We start from the raw sequence: 23795 nt of genomic DNA on the forward strand, positions 1-23795 counted from the left end.
TGTTAGATTGCTCTGGATTGTTTCCTCGGGACGTTCACAATAAGGTTAAAATATCAAACACGTCTCATGACACCAATCCAAAAGGAGCGGGGTTTATCAGGGGGGACCTGGAGCATTAATTTCCCCACCGATTTAACTCCGCATCCCTTGTATATATGGTAAAAACTGAAGAATTCAGCTCAGTGGAAAAAGCGTTTGTTGATGGTGCAATGTTGTGGTTTGCGATGTATTGCTGGTTAGCAGCCTCTTCGGCTGAAATATAGATGCGTCAATCTTTTTCGAATCGTATTTTTGCCGATCCGGTTAGTTTTAGCTGATCTTTGAATCATCACAACAGCGTTGGCTGGCCTGGACAAAATGAGCAGAAAACAGCATCATTTTAAAGGAGCAGAGGTCAGCTGCTGTGTCAAATACTTCTTATTCGGATTCAACATCATATTTTGGGTAAGTTTTGTGGATCTGCAGTTCATTTGCTTTTTATTGTGTCTCTCAAACTCATTAATTTCCTCTGTTATATTTTCATTGTATGTTTCTAACAACTAATCAAATCGTTATTTCAATGCAAGTTTAGCAGGATAGACAATTGCCTTATTCATTTCACAACATGTAACATGAACGTGTTTGTGTGAGATATAACGTTCCAGTGCTGTATTTTTTTATTTATTTATATAGTAAATGGTCTCTCTGAGGTGTATAATGTTGGATAGATACTCAAATTCTCTTCCAGGTAGACAATCACCTGTTTCCCAGGGGAATGGATTAGGTTGGTTTTGTTTGTTGGGTCTTGGTTTTTCAGTACCTTTCCAGGTCTAGAGAATACATCCCATTGAGAAGTGGGGGGAGTGGAGGGTAAATAGGATTATCCAGGTCTCATTAGTTGGGGGAGCTTGGGTCAGTTCACAGGTTTAACAGAGATTACCTCACACCATTCAGTTTCCCCAGGTCACTGTTGGAAATGATCTCTTTTTTTGCCCTTTTCATTCATTCTCTTTTCCACAAATGGATTTTCCATGTTCTTGTAGTAATTTAGAGGTAAACTGATACAAACTGAACAATAGTTCTAGAGAAATTCAGTTATTGTGGTGTTGATTGTAATGTTAAAGGGTTAGTTCACCCAAAAATGAATATTCTGTCATTAATTGTCGTTCCACATCCGTAAGACCTCTCAGATTTCATTAAAAATATCTTCATAAGACCTGTGAGACTTTCATTCATCTTTGGAACACAAATGAAGATCTTTTTGATGAAATCTGAGCTTTCCTTCCCTCCATTGACAGCTACGCAACTACCACTTTCAATCCCCAGAAAGGTAGTAAAGATGGCATTAAAGTAATGTGACTCCAGTGGTTTAACCTCAATTTTATGAAGCAACGCAAGTGCTTTGTTTGCACAAAAAAATCAAAATTTACTACTTTATTTACAAAATATTCATCTCCAATGCTCGTAAATAAATTTTACGCTAAACAAATTGAGGTTAAACCACTGGAGTCACATTACTTTAATGATGTCTTTACTACTTTTCTGGGGCTTGAAAGTGGTAGTTGCGTAGCTGTCAAAGGAGGGACAGAAAGCTCTCAGATTTAATTTAAAAGATCTTCATTTGTGTTCCGAAGATGAACAAAAGTCTTACAGGTTTGGAACGACATGAGGGTGAGTAATTAATGAAAGAATTTAACTTTTTTTGTGAACTAACCCTTTATGGATACTTGGAATATAGGAAATGAGCTGTTTGGATGACTGTTATTGTGCTATTTTTGGTCCTTCTTGAAGCTTGACAGCCATGTTCATTAATTGTATGGAAAATATCCAGTTGAGTTCAACTAGCAAAACACAACGTATGGGTTTGGAACAACTTGAGAGTGAGCAAATGATGACACAATTTTATATTTTTTGGGGGTGAAATCTCTCTCTCAAGTGACTCTTAATTCTTACATTCATCATTAAGAACCAGTCATTTTACTATGGTTTTCATGTGGAGAGTGATAAATTGTGATAAAAGGAGTCACTTTGAGCGGGAAGCTTCCATGAGTCACTTCTGGGGTGAACACATCGCCTGGAGCATGATTCTGTTAAGCTTCTTGATGTCATAAATTCCATCTTGGTTTCTCTTTATTGGTTAGTATTGAATGGGGTAGTGAAGACCCCTCTGGAGGACGTGATGGTAATTGGTGCCCCTCATGCTTTAATGCTTTTCCGTCTGAAATGTTAACCTTGCATAATGATCCGCTGTCCTCTGTAACAGCTAGCCCTCCTACTGCCATTGTTCCCACGTTATAGAGAGTCTGTTGTGTTTTGTTGGAACTTAGACGCTAGTGTTTTCACCAAATTGTGGCCAGAATGTCAGTCTATACTTCTGGAAGCTGTAATCGACCCTCTCTTAAACGTAGTTAAATTAAACAGCAAATTGCTCGAAGCCAAATCTGATTCTTAAAGTTCACCTAAAAATGAAAGTTTTGTCAATATTTTCTCACCCACAAGACTCTTTCTCTTCTGTGGAGCACAAAAGAAGGTATTTTTTTAAAATTAAATATTTTGAGAAGTGTTTTTTGTCCATGAAATGAGTGCGCTTCAATGGGGTCCAGTGTTGTTTTGACTTTCATTGTATGGACGAAAACACTTGAAACGTTCTTTTCAGTGTTGATGTTGTTGTTGTTGTTGTTAAACTAAACCTATTAAAAGAACCTTTATTGGTTGAAATATAGCTGAAATAAAATATAAATATTAGACAAAACTTAAACTTATGAAATAAAATAATAAGTTGAAGTATTAAAATTACTAAAACTGAAACTGAAATAAAAATAAATTGCTAGATTGCTACATTACAAATAAAATTTAAAATACAATAAGCAGAATATTTGCAACAAAAGGTTAAAAAGAAAAATGGATTTAAAGGATTAGTTCACTTTCAAATGAAAATTACCCCAAGCTTTACTCACCCTCAAGCCATCCTAGGTTTATATGACTTTTTTCCTTCTGATGAACACAATCGGAGATATTTTAATAAATATCCTGACGCATCTGAGCTTTATAATGGCAGTGAACAGGGGTCACGAGTATGAGCTGAAGAAAGTGCTTCCATCCACATCCATCAATCATAAACATGTACTCCACACAGCTCCAGTGGGTTAATAAAGGCCTTCTGAAGCGAAGCGATGCATTTGTGTAAAAAAAAAATCCATATTTAACAAGTTATGAAGTAAAATATCTAGCTTCCGCCAGACCGACTTTTGTATTCAACGTACGAAGAAAGTGTAAAACTCTTGCAGTTCACAAAGCTTACACTATGTCCTACACCTTGCCTATTCAGCTTACAGAACAAGTGTAACTGATGCCAGTTTACACTTTCTTCGTAACTTGAATACGGAAGGCGGTCTGGCCTGGAACGCACTTCAAAATGGCGACGGGGATTCCACAGAGGGGAAGTGCTTAGGGAAGCGAGTGTATGTCTAAAAGTGGAGTTAAACGCAACCCAAACCTCATTGGTTCTCGCACCTCACTCACGCATATTTGAGCTGCTTCTTTTCCTTTCGAATTGTAGTTAGCAAACCCCCTTGAATGTGCATACCACCACCTACTGCACAACACCTGCATGACAGCTGACGTAAAGATACTGGTCAGATAAAAATATGCTTAAAGAGCAAATTGTACGTCTTACCGCTTAGAAAATAATAGAAAACCACTTTTCAACAATTTTCATAATTGGAAGTGTCATTCATGTCTCTAGCTTGAACCGTACAGGATGAGTGCTTGTGTAATGGGTACGTTCAAATCCCTAACCCTAATTATGAGCAGTAGCATCAATAATTAAGTGTGATTTCCATACTTCCTTGCATTTATTGTACCCTCGTCATGTCTGAAAGCCTTCCATTTTCTCTCGATTCCTTTTGTCTTTGCAGACTGTTTGACCCCGGTGTACCCGCACTGTCTAATGCCTGTCTGATTGGTTTAAAATGGAGACAGTCTGATCGGTCAGAAACCTACCTGATCCCTACAGAGCACTCACTTCGCCAGCCTCAGATTGGGCCAAGTTGATGGCCTGTAATTACAGACGCCTTGCTCTGTAATCACAGTCTGATATCTACCCGGGAGGCTTTGCAGGGACATCTTAACGTTCCCAACAAGACCCCCCCTTTCCACCCTAGCAGCCTTTAATTCCTCCTCTCCAAATTCTCCTCCTCCTCCTCTCCATTTGGGTGCCTCACAGCCCCCTTGTCTTATATTCAAATGAAGATGTTTGGGAGTGAGCAAATGGTGTGTATGAGAGGGGACGTGCTGTTCCCACAGCGTCTGAGGGGCCCGAGTGCGAGCCGCGGCACTGTGTGTCTCAGTGAACCCCATTCATCTTTCGCTATGGAGCTGACGAGGTCGTGCGACTATTGTCACGCACACCGCCCCTGATGCGACAAAAACATTTGACTGCTGCGTTTGTTTGCGCGCTTAACGTGTGTGGCTCGTGTATTGTGTGCAAACAAATCAATGCGCGTTTCTGATTTCTGAGAGAGACCTGAAGTGTTTATTGCGTGTGTTTGTGTCCTTGCTTGAGCTCGTGCTGAGTTCATGTGTAGCCCTGTTTTTGTATGTTTTTCCTATTCATATCCTCCAGGTTCATACGGCAGATGGGAACCACATGTCCGTTCCCCCTCTTCCTCTGTTGCTCTGCGAGGGAGTTTATTTCCATGCCATTTCCCAGCAGGCCCTACTCTCACTCACACATTGACTCATTCTCAGTAAAACACAAATGAATCAAACATTAGTCATTCTCTGTTCCATCAAATGTTAAAATTACTCTGACATGCCAATATTGAGGCACTGCTGACACTCAGAAATTATGTGGTAATAACGAACTGCTATTATTCATTGTTTTATAGTTTTTGTCGTTTTGAAACAGACTAAAGTTTATGGGTGAGATTCGTCCCCTTGATGAGGCCTAGAAGTCACGTTCGTATCACATTTCCGGCGTCCTGTTGGAAATGATGAACTTGTCAATATTTCCATTATACAGGCCAGAGAAAGATATTTTCTAACCGATAAGAACCATAACAGGCTCTCACTATAAGTGGTAAACTTACGTTTTGAGGGCAACACTAGACTTTAGCATTTTCTGAAGAAAATCTGAGTGGTGTTTGTTCTAGCAAATAATGTTGCTGTTGGTGATTGCCAGGGTGTTGCAATGCAGTTGCTAAGGTTTTCTGAGTAGTTTTTAATGTGTTGCTATGCAGTTTATAGGTGCTTGCTTAAAGGGATAATGAAAATTCTGGAATCATTTGCTTGTTGTTTCTAAACACATATGATTTTCTCTGTCTCTGTTCTTTGCCTATTTAATGAATTTGTTTTAGACCCCACTGACTTTCATTATATGGACAAAACAGTTGCAACATTCTTCAAAATATCTTCTTTTGTGTTCCACAGAAGCAGGTTTGGGATGACATGAGGGTGAGTTTTATCACCCACCGGGTGAAAATCACAAGTCAGATAGGCCAGGTACACACTAAGTTTCAGGAGTGACAACCGCGTTTAAATGCAAGAGTGAATCCCCTAAATTATCGTTACATGTGAGTACGGAACACGACTCACTCTCGAAACTCTGATGATTGACAGCTATAGCAACGTTCTGGCGTCTCGCGTGTTTGGTATCCGTTATATTACAGTGACAAAACACTTGTTATTTTTAGCAATTTAACTAAACCGTCGATGGAGGCATCGTGTTTTGTTAATGCTTGTACAGCTTTTTTCACATAGCGTGAGTTCTTTCTGTGTTGCCATGATCATTCATTATAAGCATTTTTGGGCTTGTTGTTTAAGCTCGACTCATAAAGCGATTGGGTTTGAGTTATTAAAGTGAGCAGACATGGGTCGTGATATTTTGGTCTTATTTTCAGCATAAAGCATTTGAATTTATTTCAGGTTTTTATGGGTCTGTTCTTGTTCGCTGATTTTTCTAGCAAGATCTGGCAACACAAATGAGTTATGGCTAGTGCTTTCCCTGTGATTCACAGAGAAAGATGGGTCTCGGTCCGCTTTCAAAAGAACTCTGGTGCAACACGGACCAAAGACATGTAAACAAACCAAAAACAGGACATGGTGTCACAAGATGCGACCCTAAAAAGGACAGAATGCTCAAGCATACCTGTTTTTTTCTCATCATAGTCACGAAACGATGTTGCCCATCACAGTTCGGTACAGGCATCAGAACCGCATCTCCTCGCAGCAGATCTTCGTTTGTGTGTGTGACGGAGGGATTCCTGCTGCTGTTTTGACTCCTTTACACATTTTATAAGCTCTTCACAGGTTGTCAGCTCCATCATATGTGCGCACATACACACAGCGTTGTTTTGGATGTTCGACAAGTTCCGTTGAAAAAGAATTTTTTTGTATCTTTAGTTTCGGTGTTAAAAATGACATTCATAACATTAAGGTTGAACCACTGTAGTCACATAGACTTTTTTTTAACGATGTCTTTACTACCTTTCTGGGCCTTGAAAGAGGTAATTGTGTTGCAGTCTATCGGAGGCCAGATAGCTCACGGATTTCATCAAAAATATCTTAATTTGTGTTTCGAAGATAAACGATGGTCTTACGTGTTTGGAGCGATATGAGGGTGAGTAACTAATGAAAGAATTTTCATTTTTGGGTGAACAAACCCTTTATATTTATTTATTTAAGTTTTCTACTTTTATTTTATTTCACTTTTCTATCTTTAATTTTCGAAGTAAACGTTTTAAGGACAGTTAGCAGTTTGCCTTAGTAGTATTTCTTTATTAGTACTGCTTGCGATGTACTGAGTCAGACTTTCCAAAAGCATAAGTTTCCTTGGTGATGCAGCAGTTCTTTAATAAAATAAAGATAAACATGTCAGAAGACGACTCAAGGAGAAGGAAAGCAAAAGCTGTTCTTTTGGATGTAACGCCTGGTGGAAAAAGTGCTTGTGCTCCCTGTCACAGCTGAGAGTTTAAGCCAAATGTTTATTTGGCTCCCTTTTGTGATAATACAGTGATATACTGTATGTCTAATCATCCTACTGTGTGAGATAGCAGCTTTCCTCTGATTGGCCAGAATAACTAAATAAGATGTTTAAGTGCTCTACGATGCTTGAATGTGTCTAATCCCGATATCCACGTGGGTGTGACACAAGACCAGCCTTTCCTGGATCAAAACCATCAGGACTGGGGAAGATGGACCGATGTCTTTATGATAGCGATGAGTGGGAGTCAGTGGTACGTATTGACAGAGAAAGTGTGTGCAGTGGATGACTGGCCCTTAGCTCGGTCCCATCCATCCATTGGATTAGCCGAGACCACAGGGAAATAGGATTATGGGATTTGTGGCTGCTGATACCCGACCTCTGACTCTCACCTTCCTTCTCTCACGTTTCCCCTCACGCTGGTATTGCTCTAACCTGCAGTCAAACATACAGCTGAGAGCCCAGCTGGAGTTTGACAGGGAATCTGTAGTTTTGATAACACATGAAACCAAGAAGGTCCGTTAGCAAATCAAACTTGCAGAGAAACATTTCTTTATTGCATGGCTTAGCCAGTAGTCTCATCTCATTCTCCTCTCTCTGGTAATTTTATTTCAAATCCATAAGTTGTTACTGAAAATGTTTTGTCAGTATTGCAATTCTCTTTGTACACAGTACAGTTATACAATCTTTCATAGACGTATTCACGTTGAAACAGTACATTTAAACAACGTATTATTCAATGCTTCTATATAGATTTATAGCCCTATGTTAAGTTGCTCAATCAAGTGGCAAAACATTTAAACGTACTTTTCTTATGTTAAAATTACAAACATTTTAAATTAAAACTTAGAACTGACAAAAACAGCCTCCTTTCAAGCCTTTTCTTTTATATTTAAAACTTTATACAAGAAATCCTGCGGGTCATAAAAACTTGTTTTTCCACCTCCACAAATAGACGAGTGCTATCATCCATTATGTCGCCTTGTTGAGGTAGGGAGTTGTTTTTCCTTGCTTTACCTGGGGCAAAAAGCCATATGTTGACTGTGAAACACAGTAGAGTTTAATTCCATGCATTTATGGTGAAATTACTACATTTTCATGTCAATCTATGTTTATTTTTATGCGAACAATGCGCTGTCACTTTAATTCACAGCAAAAAATAGACTCGGTGCGTAAACGATCGCTGCACTGCTGCAGACACAACGCTCCTGGAATGCATTGCCGGTGTTGTGACGAATTTCGACCCCCTGCCAGATTATCACCCTCCTAGTATTGGTAGGTTTAGGAGTAGGTGTGGGGGAGGGGTTAGGATTAGGGGTGGGGTTAAGATTAGGCAATCAGGTAGCGACTTCAACGAGGGGGGTAATAATTTGGCAGGGGGTTGAAATTCGCCACAACACCGGCGTTCACCTCCGTGTTGCTTTTATGCCACTGACTGGACGGGGCAGAGTCAAGTGGCTACACACGTGGTAGTATGTTTTTAAGGGGAAAGTATTAACAGGATTAAAAAACCGAAATAACCGACATGGGGAAATTACGTCGGTTAGAGGTTCTGAATTTCAGTTTCTATTACTTTTTGATTAATCGTCCAGCCCTACTTAAATGCACCATTAACGTTCACTGTTATGTCAGATCACTCTTTCAATAGGAAAAAATATCCCAGCTTTAATAGTTAATCATATTTACAGTAGACTACAAACCTTGTCAGTGAACTATGAGGGGAAAAAAAAAAAAAAAAAAAAACCAGAAACAAAATAATCGTTCATTAATCGTAATCGAGGTAAAATGTTCAATTAATCGAGGTTTTGATTTTAGGCCATAATCGTCCAGCTCTACATTTAAGTCATGTCAAAAATATCGTATTTACGATACATCTTACATACGAGTGGGAAGCTCGGGATTTGCTTTAAGCCCCGATATTTATGAATTGGGGGCGTTCCAGTAGCCAGGTTTCCATTATGGATTTACGCAAAAATTTTGCAATATTTTCTAAATGTCGATAAAAAACTATTTAGGCTATAATTAGGCTCTCAAAATATATCAATTTGGATTTAGATTTATTGGCCAATATATCGGTTATCGGCTTTCAAATATAAAGAATTATCGGTTATCGTATTGGCCAAAATGTTTATATCGCTGCATCCCTACATTGAAATATAACAATATAATATGTAACAATAAAGTTTACAGTGGCTTCATGGATTAATTAAAAACATTAAAAAATTCTTTAAATAAAATATGATATGATATATATATATATCGGCCATCAGCCATCCTGCTCTCTATGATATTGGCATCGGCCATCAAAAAATCAGTATTGGTTGACTACTAAAATGATAGCTTTGTGAAACTTGTGTTGTTATCCACTAAGAATTGTCTTCTCTTCTGTATGTCTTAATTCTCAATCACATTTGCGTACATTCAAATCTCATAATGATAGATTATAGTAGGTTTGACGTCAGTGAACAGTGACATTGGCGTGTCTTGTTTAGGTATGCAAACACATAGGCCTAATATTTGAGAGCTATGATGGGGGTGAAGATGTTTAGTGAGTAACAGTTAGGGATGTGTGATCAGAAAAAAATTAAAATGAGATGTGTTTTTGTTTTTTGTTTTGCATGAGTCAATAATGTCAGCTTGCACATCGTTACAACTACAATTATGATATTATTGTAGATAATGCATATCTCACACCCTTAATAACATTACAGTTTTGGCCTGTTTCTCTCATATAATGCCAAACGGACATCAATAACATCTCTTTTTCTGAAGAATAAAAATATGGGTTTGGAGCAACGTCTAGGTGAGAAATTAATGAAAGACTTTTAATAGTTTTAGTGAACTATCCCTTTAAAGTGTGATATGTCAATTTAGAATATGATTTGCCATGGATCTTGTTGTGTACATGTGCCGGAACAGTAAGATTGTTGATAAATTTCCATGGAATAAAAACTGGTTCCTGCTGTAAGCAGTGGCATTCAAGTGATTTCTCTCATTCAGGTAAAAACAAGTCTTAGCTCATTCGCAAGGAACCTTATCCCAAAGATGGCAGTGCATGCAGGAAAATAGCTACTTTCCGGAACTTTGTTTGAAGCTCGGCCAAGTGTTTTTTTTCTGTTTCAGATGGGTTGCCCTCAGATAAAGAGAGTGCAGTGCTGTCTGCACATAGCAGTAACCTCATGCCATTATGGAGAGAGAATGAATTGTATAAGTGGCGTAAATGTGATATATTGTGTTGTGTGTTGCAGTTGCTGGGAGCTGCATTCCTGGGTATTGGACTTTGGGCCTGGGCAGAAAAGGCAAGTTGGAAACACAAATACAGATTACCACAAAGATCGGTGACATGCCTCAAATTCCTAATATTATTATCCATGTGGTTGCCAGAGCAACATAATCATAGACATAAACAGAAGACAACAGCACACTTTAAAAGTACATACTACCTACAAATACCCTGTTGTCTCATTCGGTCTGCCCGCTAAAGCATCAGAATTAATGTTTAACATCTTTTCCTGTTGGAATTCATGTTTTATTTTATGAAATGTTCTTTTTTGCCAAATGTAAAGTTTTCTGTGAATCCCCCATGTTGGTTTTTCTTCTTTTTGATGTCTGAAGCCTTCATTAACCATGACATTTGAGAGCATATGGGTGGCATCTTTTATTTATTTCCAAGGCAGTTTAATGTCTTTGTTATATTTTTGTTGCAGGCCTTAAACCATGCTGCATAGCTCAATAAGGCTTTGTATTTATTGTGACTATTCTCTCTCTGATTTGTCGTCCCTCTCGGAAAAGGTCACCCTCGCTGTTATGTATTCATGCATGAAAGGTGAATGTAATTTCTTCACACTAATTTGAGGCGACTAAATGAATCTAGAAGTCAATTGGCTGATTAATAACCTGGAAATTGCTCCATTTCAGTCGTTGATTGTTCTGCTAAAAGACACGTGTAGGCCATATGGCACTTTGTATTAATGTCAGCCAATTAAGGAACATCTTGGTAACACCGTGTAAATAATTAATAAAGCGTTCATTTTTAATTTGCTAAATGTTAATTACAGAAATAAAGCATTAAGAATCGGACTGAGGGTGTTGAATTTGATTGGTGGAAATTCCGTTATTTTAAATAAGTGTTCAATTGAATTTCATAGCCGCCTTTTTTCCGCCGTCATTACAAACCAGACGAGAACACACAAAAAAGGAACCTTGTTTATATTCACTGTCAGCATGGTCAAAAACCTGCTGTTGGTTCTGGGATTGAACTGAGATTCCACCCTGATGTGGAAATCCAAACGTGGAAGGCATGAATCACCGCGGAGAGTTGCGGTGGCCTGGCAGGTGGTGGAGGATTTTAAGGTCAGGATGTGAACTTAAAACAACTCTGTCTGATGTGTCTGGCCCACAGGGAGTGCTGTCAAACATTTCCTCTATCACAGATCTGGGCGGCTTCGATCCTGTTTGGCTGTTCATCGTAGTAGGAGGGGTGATGTTCATCCTCGGATTTGCCGGATGCATCGGTGCGCTCCGGGAAAACACATTTCTACTCAAATTTGTGAGTTCCACCCTTTTAACCGGCCTCCGAACCCTGCCTTCCATATTTCTGCAACCTTTTTCCCCTCTGATTTCAAGGTTTATTTGTTTCCAGATATGGACGTTTAAATGAAATGAATTGGCCATAACACAAGAATACACCCAGAAGTAATTGAAATGCCTCCTGGAGGAAAATGATAATAATTTTATTGAAGAATTATTTACTTAAAAAAAAAAAAAAAAAAAAAAAATCACTGAAAAGAATTTACTGAGATTTTTAAGATGATAAAGTTCTGACTCCACTGTCTGTGTGTTTTCTCTTCTAGTTTTCAGTGTTTTTGGGCCTCATCTTTTTCCTGGAGCTCACAGCTGGCATTTTAGCCTTCGTGTTTAAAGATTGGATCAAAGACCAGCTGAACTTCTTCATCAACAACAATGTTAAAGCATATCGGGATGACATTGACCTCCAAAACCTCATTGACTTTGCTCAAGAATATGTGAGTCAGCACTTCTCTTCCCCTCTCATTTTCTGCTGCGCTGTGTATATATTTTGAATGAGACAGATATGTAAGTGTGCACTTGAAAATTTGAGACACCCGCTGAGTCATCTTGCATTCTTTATATGAAGAGTTTAACTGTAAGTTACAGCTGTGTGATGATAATGGTGATGTTATGTATCACATCAGTGGTCGTGTTGTGGTGCTCATGGACCGAATGACTGGAACCTGAACATCTATTTCAACTGTACCGACTTTAACCCCAGCCGGGAAAGGTGTGGTGTTCCCTTCTCCTGTTGCGTCAAAGACCCTGCTGTGAGTGTCAGAAACGATCGTTTCATCTGTTTACCACTTGCTCTTCCCTGCTCCTGTTTAAACACGTTTTAAACAGGTGCAACACGTTTTCTTCTGTGCTGCACGCTTAACATCTTAACGTGTTCATTCATAGAACTCATTTAAAATTCTAATGGAGTGTTAGTATGATGTGATGGTCTGTTTAATTGGGATAACAGAATGTAGCTAAGGGATGTAGTTCAGTGTTCGAGCATGTAAGGTCTGGAATACATTTTATATATATATATATTAGTGCAAAAGATTATTTTATTCCATCCTAATTCAATCCTATCCAATCTTTTCATGTTATCGTAAACATTATTTTATCTGAAAGACTGTATTCTGTACTTCAGATTGTGTTTTATTCTCTTGTGAATTCTTTGCGATTCTATGGAAATGTTTTGAAATAAATTGAGCATGTTTTTTTGGTCTTTCTCCAGGAGGATGTTCTGAATACACAATGTGGCTATGATGTGCGGCTTCAAGGGGTGAGTGTGTTATTACTAGTTTGAAATGTTACAATTGTGCACATCCATAATATATTCTTGTTAACACTTTACAATACGATTTCATTTGTTAACATTAGTTAACTACAGTAGTTAACATGAACTAAAAATAAATAACTCTATGGCATTTATTCATTTTTATGTTAATTTCAACATTTAGTAATACATTTTTAATATTAAAAATTGTATTTGTTAACATTAGTAAATGCACTGACAGAGATTTTTAAATGTTGTAAAAAAAAATATATTGATTAGTTCATGTTAGTTAATGTGGTAACACTTTACAATAAGGTTTCATTTGTTAACATTAGCAGTGCTTCAAATGGGCCGGAACTGAGCATCGGGAGTACTGGCACTTTTTTATTTTTCCACTTCAAGCACTGAACGTTAATGTATTAACTAACTTGAACTAACGACAATGAGCAATACATTTGTTACAGTATTTATTCATCTATGTTAATGATAGTTAATAAAACTACTGTTGTTAATTGTTCGTTAGTTCACAGTGCATTAATTAACGTTAACAAATACAACTTTTGATTTTAATAATGTATTAGTAAATGTTAAAGTTAACATTAACTAGATTAATAAATGCTGTAGAAGTATTGTTCTTTCTTAATTCATGTTAACTAAAGTAGTTAAAGGATTAGTTCACTTCAGAATGAAAATTTCCTGATAATTTACTCACCCCCATGTCAACCAAGATGTTTGTCTTTTCTTTCTTCAGTTGAAAAGATATTAAGGTTTTTGAGGAAAACATTCCAGGATTTTTCTTCATATAGTGGACTTCACTGGGGTACAACGGGTTGAAGGTCCAAATTGCAGTTTCAATGCAGCTTCAAAGGGCTCTACACGATCCCAGAAGAGGAATAAGGGTCTTATTTCGCATAACGATTGGTCATGTTCTAAAACAAAATAAAAATGTATATGCAGGTGCATCTCAATAAATTAGAATATCATGAAAAAGTTTTTTTTTTTTTTTTTTTTTTTCTGTAATTTAATTCAAAAAGTAAAACTTAAATATATCCTAGATTTATTAGACATAAAGTAAAATATTTCCAGACTTTTTTGTTATCATTTTGATGATTACAGCTTGCTGCTCATCAAAATAAAAAAAATCAGTATCTCAATTTATTAGAATATTTAATTTCAAGTTCTGTTAAATTACCATTCTCAGGGTATAAATACTGGGTTTTGGTCAGTAATCCCAACAGCAGTCATAGGGAAGTCTGCTGACTTGACAGTTGTCCAGAAGATGATCATCAAGACCCTCTACAATGAGGGTAAGCCACAGAGGGTCATTGCTGAAAGAGCTGGCTGTTCGCAGAGTGCTGTGCCAAAGCATATTCGTGGAAAGTTGACTGGAAGGAAAAAGTGTGGTAGGAAAAGGTGTACAAGTGAAAGGAATGACCGCAGGCTTGAGAAGATTGTCAGGCGAAGCCGATTTAGGAACTTAGGAGAGCTTCAAAAGGAGTGGACTGAAGCTGGAGTCAGTGCATCAAGAGCCACCGCACACAGAAGTCTTTAGGAAATGGGCTACAACTGTCACATTCTATGTACCAAGCCACTTCTGAACCAAAGACAATGTCAGAAGCATCTTACCTGGGCTAAGGAGAAAAAGAACTGGACTGTTGCTCAGTGGTCCAAAGTCCTCTTTTCAGATGAAAGTAAATTTTGCATTTCATTTGGAAATCAAGGTCCCAGAGTCTGGAGGAAGAGTGGAGAGGCACAGAAACCATGTTGCTTGAAGTCCAGTGTGAGGTTTTTACAGTCAGTGATGATTTGGGCTGCCATGTCATCTGCTGGTGTTGGTCCACTGTGTTTTCTGAAGTCCACAGTCAACGCAGCCATCTACCAGGAAATTTTAGAGCACTTAATGCTTCCTTCTGCTGACAAGCTTTATGGAGATGCTGATTTCATTTTCCAGCAGGATTTGGCACCTGCCCACACTGCCAAAGGTACCAAAAGCTGGTTCAATGACCATGGTGTTACTGTGCTTGATTGGCCAGCAAACTCGCCTGATCTGAACCCTATAGAGAATCTATGGGGTATTGTCAAGAGGAAGATGAGAGACACCAGACCCAACAATGCAGAGGACCTGAAGGCCGCTATCAAAGCAACCTGGGCTTCCATCACACCTGAGCAGTGTCACAGGCTGATTGCCTCCATGCCACACCGCATTGATGCAGTAATTCATGCAAAAGGAGGCCCAACCAAGTATTGAGTGCATAGAAATGAATGTACTTTTCAGAAGCCTGACATTTCTGTTTAAAATATCCTTTTTTTTTATTGATCTTATGAAGTATTCAAATTTGAGATAGTGAATTGGTGGGTTTTTGTTAAATGTGAGCCAAAATCATCACAATTAAAAGAACCAAAGACTTAAAGTACTTCAGTCTGTGTGCATTGAATTTATTTAATACACGAGTTCCACAATTTGAGTTGAATCACTGAAATAAATGAACTTTTCCACGACATTCTAATTTATTGAGATGCACCTGTACTTTAACCACAAATGCTCATCTTGCACTAGCTCTGCGATCCACCACGCATTACATAATCATGTTGGAAAGATCACGCGTGACGTAGGCGGAAGTACCGCAATCTCCATCTCATTTTCTCCTCAAATTTCAAAATCGTCCAACATCATTGTTTTACCTTTTTTTGTAAAGGGCGTTTGACTTAGTCTTTACACGTTCGCTTTGTAGACACTGGACCGTTACTTCCGTCTACGTCACGTGTGACCTTTCCAGTGTGATTAAGTAAGGGGCCGTTCACATATCGCGTCTAAAAACGCATAGAAAGCGTGGCTGCGCCGCTTTCTCCTTCTTTCCAAAGCCTTGCGCTCCTGTGGCGTCTGTCATTGCTATGATTTGGACCTTCAACCCGTTGAACCCTATTGAAGTCCACTATATGGAGAAAAATCCTGGAATGTTTTCCTCAAAAACCTTAATTTCTTTTAGACTGAAGAAAGAGAGACGTAAACATCTTGGATGACATAGGGGTGAGTAAATTATCAGGAAATTTTAATTCTGAAGTGAACTAATCCTTTAATGTTAACAAATGAGACCTTATTGTAAAGTGTTACCATATTCTTAATGATGAAAAACATTATGCAATGTAGTGTATAAATCGGGTCGTGTCAGACCACCCTCTGAAAAGAGCACTGAAGGGTTAAGCGCATGAGAGATTCTGAGAGCATTTGAGTTCCTCTTGTTCTCCCTAATAACAGTTTAAGCCTTTAAAAGTGATAATTAGCTTCTAGTTTTAGCCACGGGAAATTGTGGAGCTCTGTAATTGGGAAGTCAGCGGCTTATGCCAGCCTGGGTGGAGTGACACTGCACCCACGGTTCACCACCGTTTCTCGTCTCCATGGATACTCTTTCTCGCACAATCCACCTTTTAATAGATTTGATTTGCTTTTATAACAACCTGTAAGTATTGGAAAGACATAAACCAATGTCTGCTCAAAGAATCAACTTTTAAATATTCTTTGTTCAACTCCTGGAGGAAGGCCTTGGAAAGAAAAAGAAAAAGAGAAGAAGTTTACAAAGATCTTCAAGCAGTTAACTGTCGTACAGTCATTTTCCTCTCCTTTCATTGGCTTTCTCTGAATCCCGCCGACTTCCTACTGGTTTGGTGTTACGTTTCTGAAGTCTTTTGTGTCTTCTTCCCTGGGGGGACAAAAGATTCTATGGAGAACGTGTTTGTATGGTTCACAAAAGCTGGATTGTGTGGCTTTCTCTTTCTTCACCTTCAAATGTCACTGACAGCCCCAAATTACACCTTTTCATCTCCCTTCCTTCCCAGAATCTGACAGACAGTAGTTAAGACATTCCTGTATGTCAGTGTAATACAAACTGGATCTTCCCTGTGTCAGGTTATATGTGGTGAGCTGTGTGACATTTTGTCTACTAAGCGTGGGAGTGAGTTCCTCCAGTTTACCAGAGAGGATATTTGTTCTCAAATAGATTAATGCGCAGGTCCGCCCAGGTGAAGGCCTGGTTGTTTATCTTGGACTTGTATAAAGATTAAAGGTTAACTCAGAGGAACGAACACCAATATGACGCACAGTGGACTTAAATGAAGATTTAGTTTCTTATTTAGATCTGACATTTTCCATTTAAGTGATGTGCTGTTTTGAATAATATTTTTAATAGGAGTTGGATCAGCAGAAGTACATTTACACCAAGGGCTGCGTGGGGCAGTTTGAAAAGTGGCTACAGGACAATCTGATCATTGTTGCTGGGATATTTGTGGGGATTGCATTATTACAGGTAAGGACAATGAGAATGAAAATGCTTCAAAGCATGCAAAAATCCTTTAAAGATGTAGTAATAACTTAACAGATTTTCTTGAATGAGGCCTGAGTGGTAAAATGGTCACACAAGAATGAATATCATGCTGCCACCTTGTGGTTAAACCTTAAAATACAGCTTTAAATCTAGTTCCAACATTAATGGATAGTAAAGTGAATCTTAAAATGTCCGGGTTATATTTCACCCCAAAATTAAAAAGAAAAAAATGTATTTTTGCATTGTGGTATTTTCAGACACTACAATGTACACTACAGTTTAAAAGTTTGGGGTCGGTTAGATTTTTTAAAATGTTTTTGAAAGAAGATTCTTCTGCCCACCAAGGCTGCATTTATTTGATCAAAAATACAGTAAAAACAGTAATATTGTGAAATATTATTTAAAATAGCTGTTTTCTATGTGAATAATTTATTCCTGTGATGCAAAGCTAAATTTTCAGTATCATTACTCCAGTCTTCAGTGTCACATGATCCTTCAGAAATCATTCTAATATGCTGATTTGCTGAACAGAAGAAACATTTCTTATTATTGTCAATGTTGAAAACAGTTGTGCAGCTTCATATTTTTGTGGAAACCATGATACATTTTTGCAGGATTCTTTGATGAAAAGAAAGTCCAAAAGAACAGCGTCTATTTTAAATATAAATATTTTGTAACATTATAAATGTCTTTATTGTCATTTTTGGTCAATTTTTTAAGTGTGCTTGATAATTAATTTCTTTAAAGAAGTATTACTGACCCCACACTTTTGAACAGTATAGTGTATGCTTAAATGTACAATTAAAAATAAAATGTTTCATAAAGTGAAGGATATTGCAAAGGCTTGTATTTAAAGGAAGAAATTGTTGTTAATTTACTCACCCTCAGGCCTTTCAAGATGTAGGTGACTTTTCTTCTTTTTTTTTTTTTTTTTTTTTTAGAATATTTTTTGCTTAAACTGTGGTCCTCGATGATTCATATAATGCAAGTCAATGGCTACCGTCACTGTGAAAGTCAGAAAAACATATACAGGCAAAATAAAATTAATACCCATAGCTACTGGTGATACATTGAGGCCTTATAAAGTGAAACGATCAATCTGCATCCATCATTATGTGACAGGAAGCTTGCCCTCCAGACTCCCGTGAATGCGCTCAGGACTGTTTGCCAAGGCTGTGGATTACAGATAATAATCTTGTAAATAATGTTCAGTTTCTTGCACAGACTGATCATTTTGCTTCATAAGAACTCATGTATTGTCAGTAGCCATGGGTATTCATTTTGTTTTGCCTATATGTGTTGTTTTTTGGGGGTTTTTTTTACTCTCAAAGTGACAGTAGCCATTGACTTGTATTATATAAATCATCAAGGACCACTGTTTCAGCTAAAAATCTTCTTTACTGTTCTACTGAAGAAAAAAAAGTCACCTACATCTTGGATGGCCTGAGGGTGAGTAAATTAACAGCAAATTTTCATTTTGGGGTGAACTATCCCTTTAAGGAAGGGCATGAAAAAAAAATATGCTTAAAGGATTAGATCACTTTCAAATAAAAATTTCCTGATAATTTACTCACCCCCATGTCATCCAAGATGTCCATATTCTTCTTTCTTCAGTCGAAAAGAAATTAAGGTTTTTGATGAAAACATTCCAGGATTATTCTCCTTATAGTGGACTTCAATGGACTCCACTGTTGAAGGTCAAAATGTCAGTTTCAGTGCAGCTTCAAAGGGCTTTAAATGATACCAGACGAGGAATAAGGGTCTTATCTAGCGAAACGATCGGTTATTTTCTAAAAAAAAAAAAAAAAAAAAAATTATATACGTTTTAACCATAAATGCTCGTCTTGAACTAGCTCTCTTCTTCTCTATTAGAATTCCGGCAGTGTAGACGCTGCTAATTGTATTACTGCCCTCCACAGGTCAAAGTTTGAACTAAATTGTCATATACAATATGCTAGTGCAAGTATATAACAGTTAGTTCAAACTTTGACCTGTGGAGGGCAGTAATACACTTAGCAGCGTCTACACTGCCAGAATTCTAATAAAGAAGAAGAAGAGAGCTAGTTCAAGACGAGCGTCATGGTTAAAACGTATATAATTATAATTTTTTTTTTTTAGAAAATAACTGATCGTTTCGCTAGATAAGACCCTTATTCCTCATCTGGTATCATTTAAAGCCCTTCGTAGCTGCACTGAAACTGTCATTTTGACCTTCAGCCATTTGGGGCCAATTGAAGTCCACTGTAAGGGAAATAATCCTGGAATGTTTTCATCAAAAACCTTAATTTCTTTTTGACTGAAGAAAGAAGAACATGGACATCTTGGGTGAGTAAATTATCAGGACTTTTTTTATTTGAAAGTGGACTAATCCTTTAATTGTCATGAAAAAATCCTAAATAGTCCTAAAAAAAAAATTATCCTAAAATCAGGCTACATTGTCTTTATGCAAAATAGGTTTTATTTTAAATATGATCCCGATATTTCTTGACTGTTTCTGTGTCATACATCTGTAGATTAGTAGTGATGTTTCAGCTGTTCAGGTAGTTAAAATGAAAATGAGAGCACTTTGAATGTGTATAGTAATTTTTCTTAAGCTGTTATTTCCTATTCTCCTCTATGATGTCTTCTTTTTAAATATGTTTCAGATTTTTGGGATATGTCTGGCTCAGAACCTGGTGAGTGACATCAGAGCGGTCAAAGCCAACTGGTGACCCTTTGCAGAGGGCGACAGCTGACAGTAACCTTCATGGCAGAGAGCTAATTACAAATCAGCACTGTTTACACACCATTGAGCTGGGAAATTCTGCCCTTTTAACCTTACGGACATTGTATGTTGGCTGACTTTACAAAATAGACTTTCCATCTATGTATTTTTTTCTTTTTTTGTGGTTCCTTATCTGAAAACAAGCTCTTATGGAGGCTATCCAGATGGAGCTTAACGTGAGATGTCACACCAAGATCAAGCTATCTGCGATCTCCCAGCTGTCTCCTGATCGAACACTATTTTCGTTTGCCCTTATTAAAATGATAACCAGGCTCTCCTTCGCATTGGTGAATAATGTCAAGCGGAGGGTCTTTTCATTAACCTGTGGATGACTTGCTTTGGAGAAACATACAAATCAACCACTGAGACTTTAAACAGAGGAGCCATGAACTAAAAAAAGCCTTACAGCAGTACATTTCTCTATACACTAATGTGGATTCAGCTTTTTACACGACATTCTGTCTGTCAGTCATTCGAGCCGGTGGACAGTTGGACTTTTACCTCTAATTGGCTCTCTGTTGCACAGAGTAGCCAATCAGAACAATGTACTTGATAATTACACGTATGCATTTATTTTTGTGAGTTATACCACTACTGTTGGGGAGGTCTGTTATTTGTCTATATTTTGTTCTCATTTTCTCTTGGTTTTTTTGGTTGTCTCTGTGGCAAAAGAGTATGAATTGACTTTCCCAGACTAGCTTATGAATCTTTTTGTTTTTGCTTCTCTGCTAGATAGTGATATGCTATAGTGACACTAATAATGTATTATTATAAATATGCTGCTGCTTTAACTCATAAAAGATATACATCGCTATACTAACCAACTGAACTTTTTATAGAAATCATGAGGTATACATTCCCTCTGGGAAACTTCAGATCACGCAGAGTGCTTTGAGAAACGAGTCGGACGTGAGTGCACATGAAGTGGACAGATTGAATTAGCCGTGCGTATGATCACATGCCTTATTGAGCCCTATAGAGATGGCAGCAGAAGCTTCCGGCAGTTACGCAACACATGGACCTTTAGGATGGCTTTATTTACTATTCAGTCTCCATTGCTTTGCCCTGCACGACACATTTAATCATCTATAAAAAAAAAAAATGCATGGCAATGCAGACCTCTTTAAACATGCGCACGTGTGTGTCCATCCCATTATGACTACCATACCAGTGCGTTTTCACCTAGCTGTGTTCAGAAGGTGTCTGCATTGACTCATGACCTTAAAGCTAATAATGTGCAAAGTAAGATAAATGACGTACTGCGTATGTAGAACGTGCCCGGATGGTTTCAGCAATGTCAGCAGACTGAACTAAATCATCTGTTTGAAGGGTCTATATAACCTGTGTTGTCAGAGCGAATAGTAAAATGTGATATTTCTCTTCTGTGGTCTTTTTGGGAGATTCTGGAGGGGGTTGCTGACACCTGCTTGTGTATATTAGAGGCAATTTTTATGCAGATACAAGACAGATTATATGCTAAATGATGTTTAGCCCCCTTTTTAAGGACCCAAATGGATGAATCCCATATAAACCTATTAAGAACATGTCTAGGTTGCATTTCTGTATCCTACATAAAGGAGAAAGTGAAGTTTGCTAAAGAAAATGAAGCACATTTACACCATCATTACCATGATGACAAAAAAAAAAAATCACTATATATAAAAAGGTAAATTATTTAAATTATAGCGTATTTAAACATATAATGATCATTTTTGTTGTACTGCCTTTGGTGATTTTAATTTAAAAAAATAATTGTGTTTATGTAATACAGAAAAATAATGTATTAGAATGGCAAGAAGCTAATGTAATGTAATTATCAATTAAAATAATCTCAAAAATAAAACTCCAGAGGCTATATGGTAATGAGAATCTAAAAGGAAATGAAAACAAAAATCTTAATGATCCTAAAAAAAAAAAAAAAAAAAAGCTACATTTTCTTTATGCAAAATAACACTTTTTTTTTTTAAAATATATATATTCTAGGGTGAAATGCAACCTGGACATGTATTTTGATCGACACAAATATAGTGTTTATTATCCCTCTCCCTCTCATTTTCGTCATCATGCAATGGCCTTTTTTCTTTTTTTTTTTTTTTTGATATTTGACTTTTTTTTTTTTTTCTAAACAAAGAACTCTAACATTCCCTTTTGAGGGAGCCTCTTGCATATCATGAATGTAAAAATCATCTCTTACTAATGTTATGTCATATATAACTTACCCTTCAAAGTGCAATGCACAAACATATATGTGAATAATCTTTACAAAATAAATTTAATGTTTGTCTGACCGTAGGCACGCAACTGAAAAACATCGCAAATCTGTGTTCGTGTAGTGAATTAGACATTCCTTGTGCATGCATTGGCTTAATTTTTTTATGAAGTGCATTATGCATTTCTGCAGTTTTTCTGTGCTGGTTCATCAGAAACCGTTTTGATGATTGGTATTTAAACCATTGAGCCTTTTTGCTGGCCTTTCTCTGTACCAGCTGTGGTAGTTTGTACATTACAGTCATTTGAAATGTTTGCAAATCTTTAAGCACAGTTTTATCAGAGCAGCTGGAGTTTCTAGAACAGTTGTACAGAACAGTTCTGCGTGGATTGTGAATGCATATCAATATAGTTTTTAAACGATTTAAAGATGTCTTGATCTTTTCCCGACTTAATGCTTGACATCACACTTGTCACTTTTAATGCGCTTTGAAATATCAATTGCGAAAGCCTTTAATTTTTTTTATTTTTTATATATATTTTGTTTTGTTTACATTCCCATACACGTCTTCACAGAAATGTTTGGATTCTACCTCATCATGGAGAAATGACTTCAATCGTAGTTATTTAGGGAGTCATAACTCTAATGCAGTTGTTGTAAACATTTTTAGAAGAGTTGCAAAAAACCCAACTTTAAGTATCTTCAACACCAATAAGGGTTGCAGGTTGTCCTTCACAGTCTCAGCTTTTATTTAGATGCTTTTAGGCAAACTTTTCTTGACAAGTCATGGAATGCAAAAAATACTAATGTTGATTTCATATTTGAATGGGTTGTTGTTGTTTAAACTTATCCAGAGCCATTGTGAACAGCACTATTTCAGTTCTCTGGTTCGTGCAAACAATTGGTTGTCAGCTGTAATCAGATCAAATTGAAGACTTTAACTAGGTTATTGACTTAGTGTTCATTATCAGATAATATCATATTAGAATAACTCAAAATACCCTCTTAAATTGGATAATGAATATTGCACTTGCAGACCTAAAGCATTTCCTATGCTCTCCATTATGAGTCGATGATTATACTAACCTAAAATAACACTAATACTTAATGTGGATTTTTACTCTCTGTTAAAAAAGAAAACTTTAGAAAATTATGATCGTATTTGGAAACATCCACTGTGTTGCAGTAGTTTTGTTTTATTTGATGTTTTTTGTAATTCTTGTCCAAAGGTCCATGTATTGGGGGCATCCAAAAATGGACTTTTCTTGTGGGAGATGGTCTGTTACACTGTATACTATGATACAAGATATGCTTTTTCTTTTTCATAATAAAATGGATTTATGACATTCTGAACTCAGTTTCTTTCATTTGCAAGTTCTGTCAAACATTTGACTCAGTGGTACTTCACACCATTTACATTGTACTTTTTTATTTCCAAAATGAATCTCATCAGTCATGCATTATACCTAAAAATGCATTATTATTTCATATCTTTTTACCAATTTACCATTGGCATACGTGTTCATTTTACAGAGGTGTTACACCTCATTAAAATTAGAACCACTCTCAAATATTTTAAATATTAAAATACATTATACATATTGATAAATTACAAATTATATGTGTTTACTGTAAAAGTGATTTTAATGTTATAGTGTTTATTTTAGGGTTGTTTGTTTGGTTGGTTTTGTTGTTGTTTTCTC

The 23795-nt window shown here is 37.1% G+C and overlaps 1 protein-coding gene across 1 annotated transcript; it reads left to right on the forward strand.

The window, feature by feature from the left end:
- Window positions 1–23438, forward strand: tspan17 (tetraspanin 17). The gene is made up of 8 exons (XM_051860031.1): window positions 1–444; window positions 10210–10264; window positions 11368–11510; window positions 11815–11985; window positions 12175–12300; window positions 12759–12806; window positions 16985–17101; window positions 19765–23438. The coding sequence occupies exons 1-8, from the start codon at window positions 358–360 to the stop codon at window positions 19828–19830; spliced, it is 813 nt and encodes a 270-aa protein (XP_051715991.1). The 5' UTR covers window positions 1–357; the 3' UTR covers window positions 19831–23438.
- Window positions 23439–23795: the final 357 nt, after the last annotated feature.

The sequence above is a fragment of the Ctenopharyngodon idella genome, chromosome 14 (assembly GCF_019924925.1).
Source record: "Ctenopharyngodon idella isolate HZGC_01 chromosome 14, HZGC01, whole genome shotgun sequence".
In the NCBI taxonomy this organism is placed as follows: domain Eukaryota; kingdom Metazoa; phylum Chordata; class Actinopteri; order Cypriniformes; family Xenocyprididae; genus Ctenopharyngodon; species Ctenopharyngodon idella.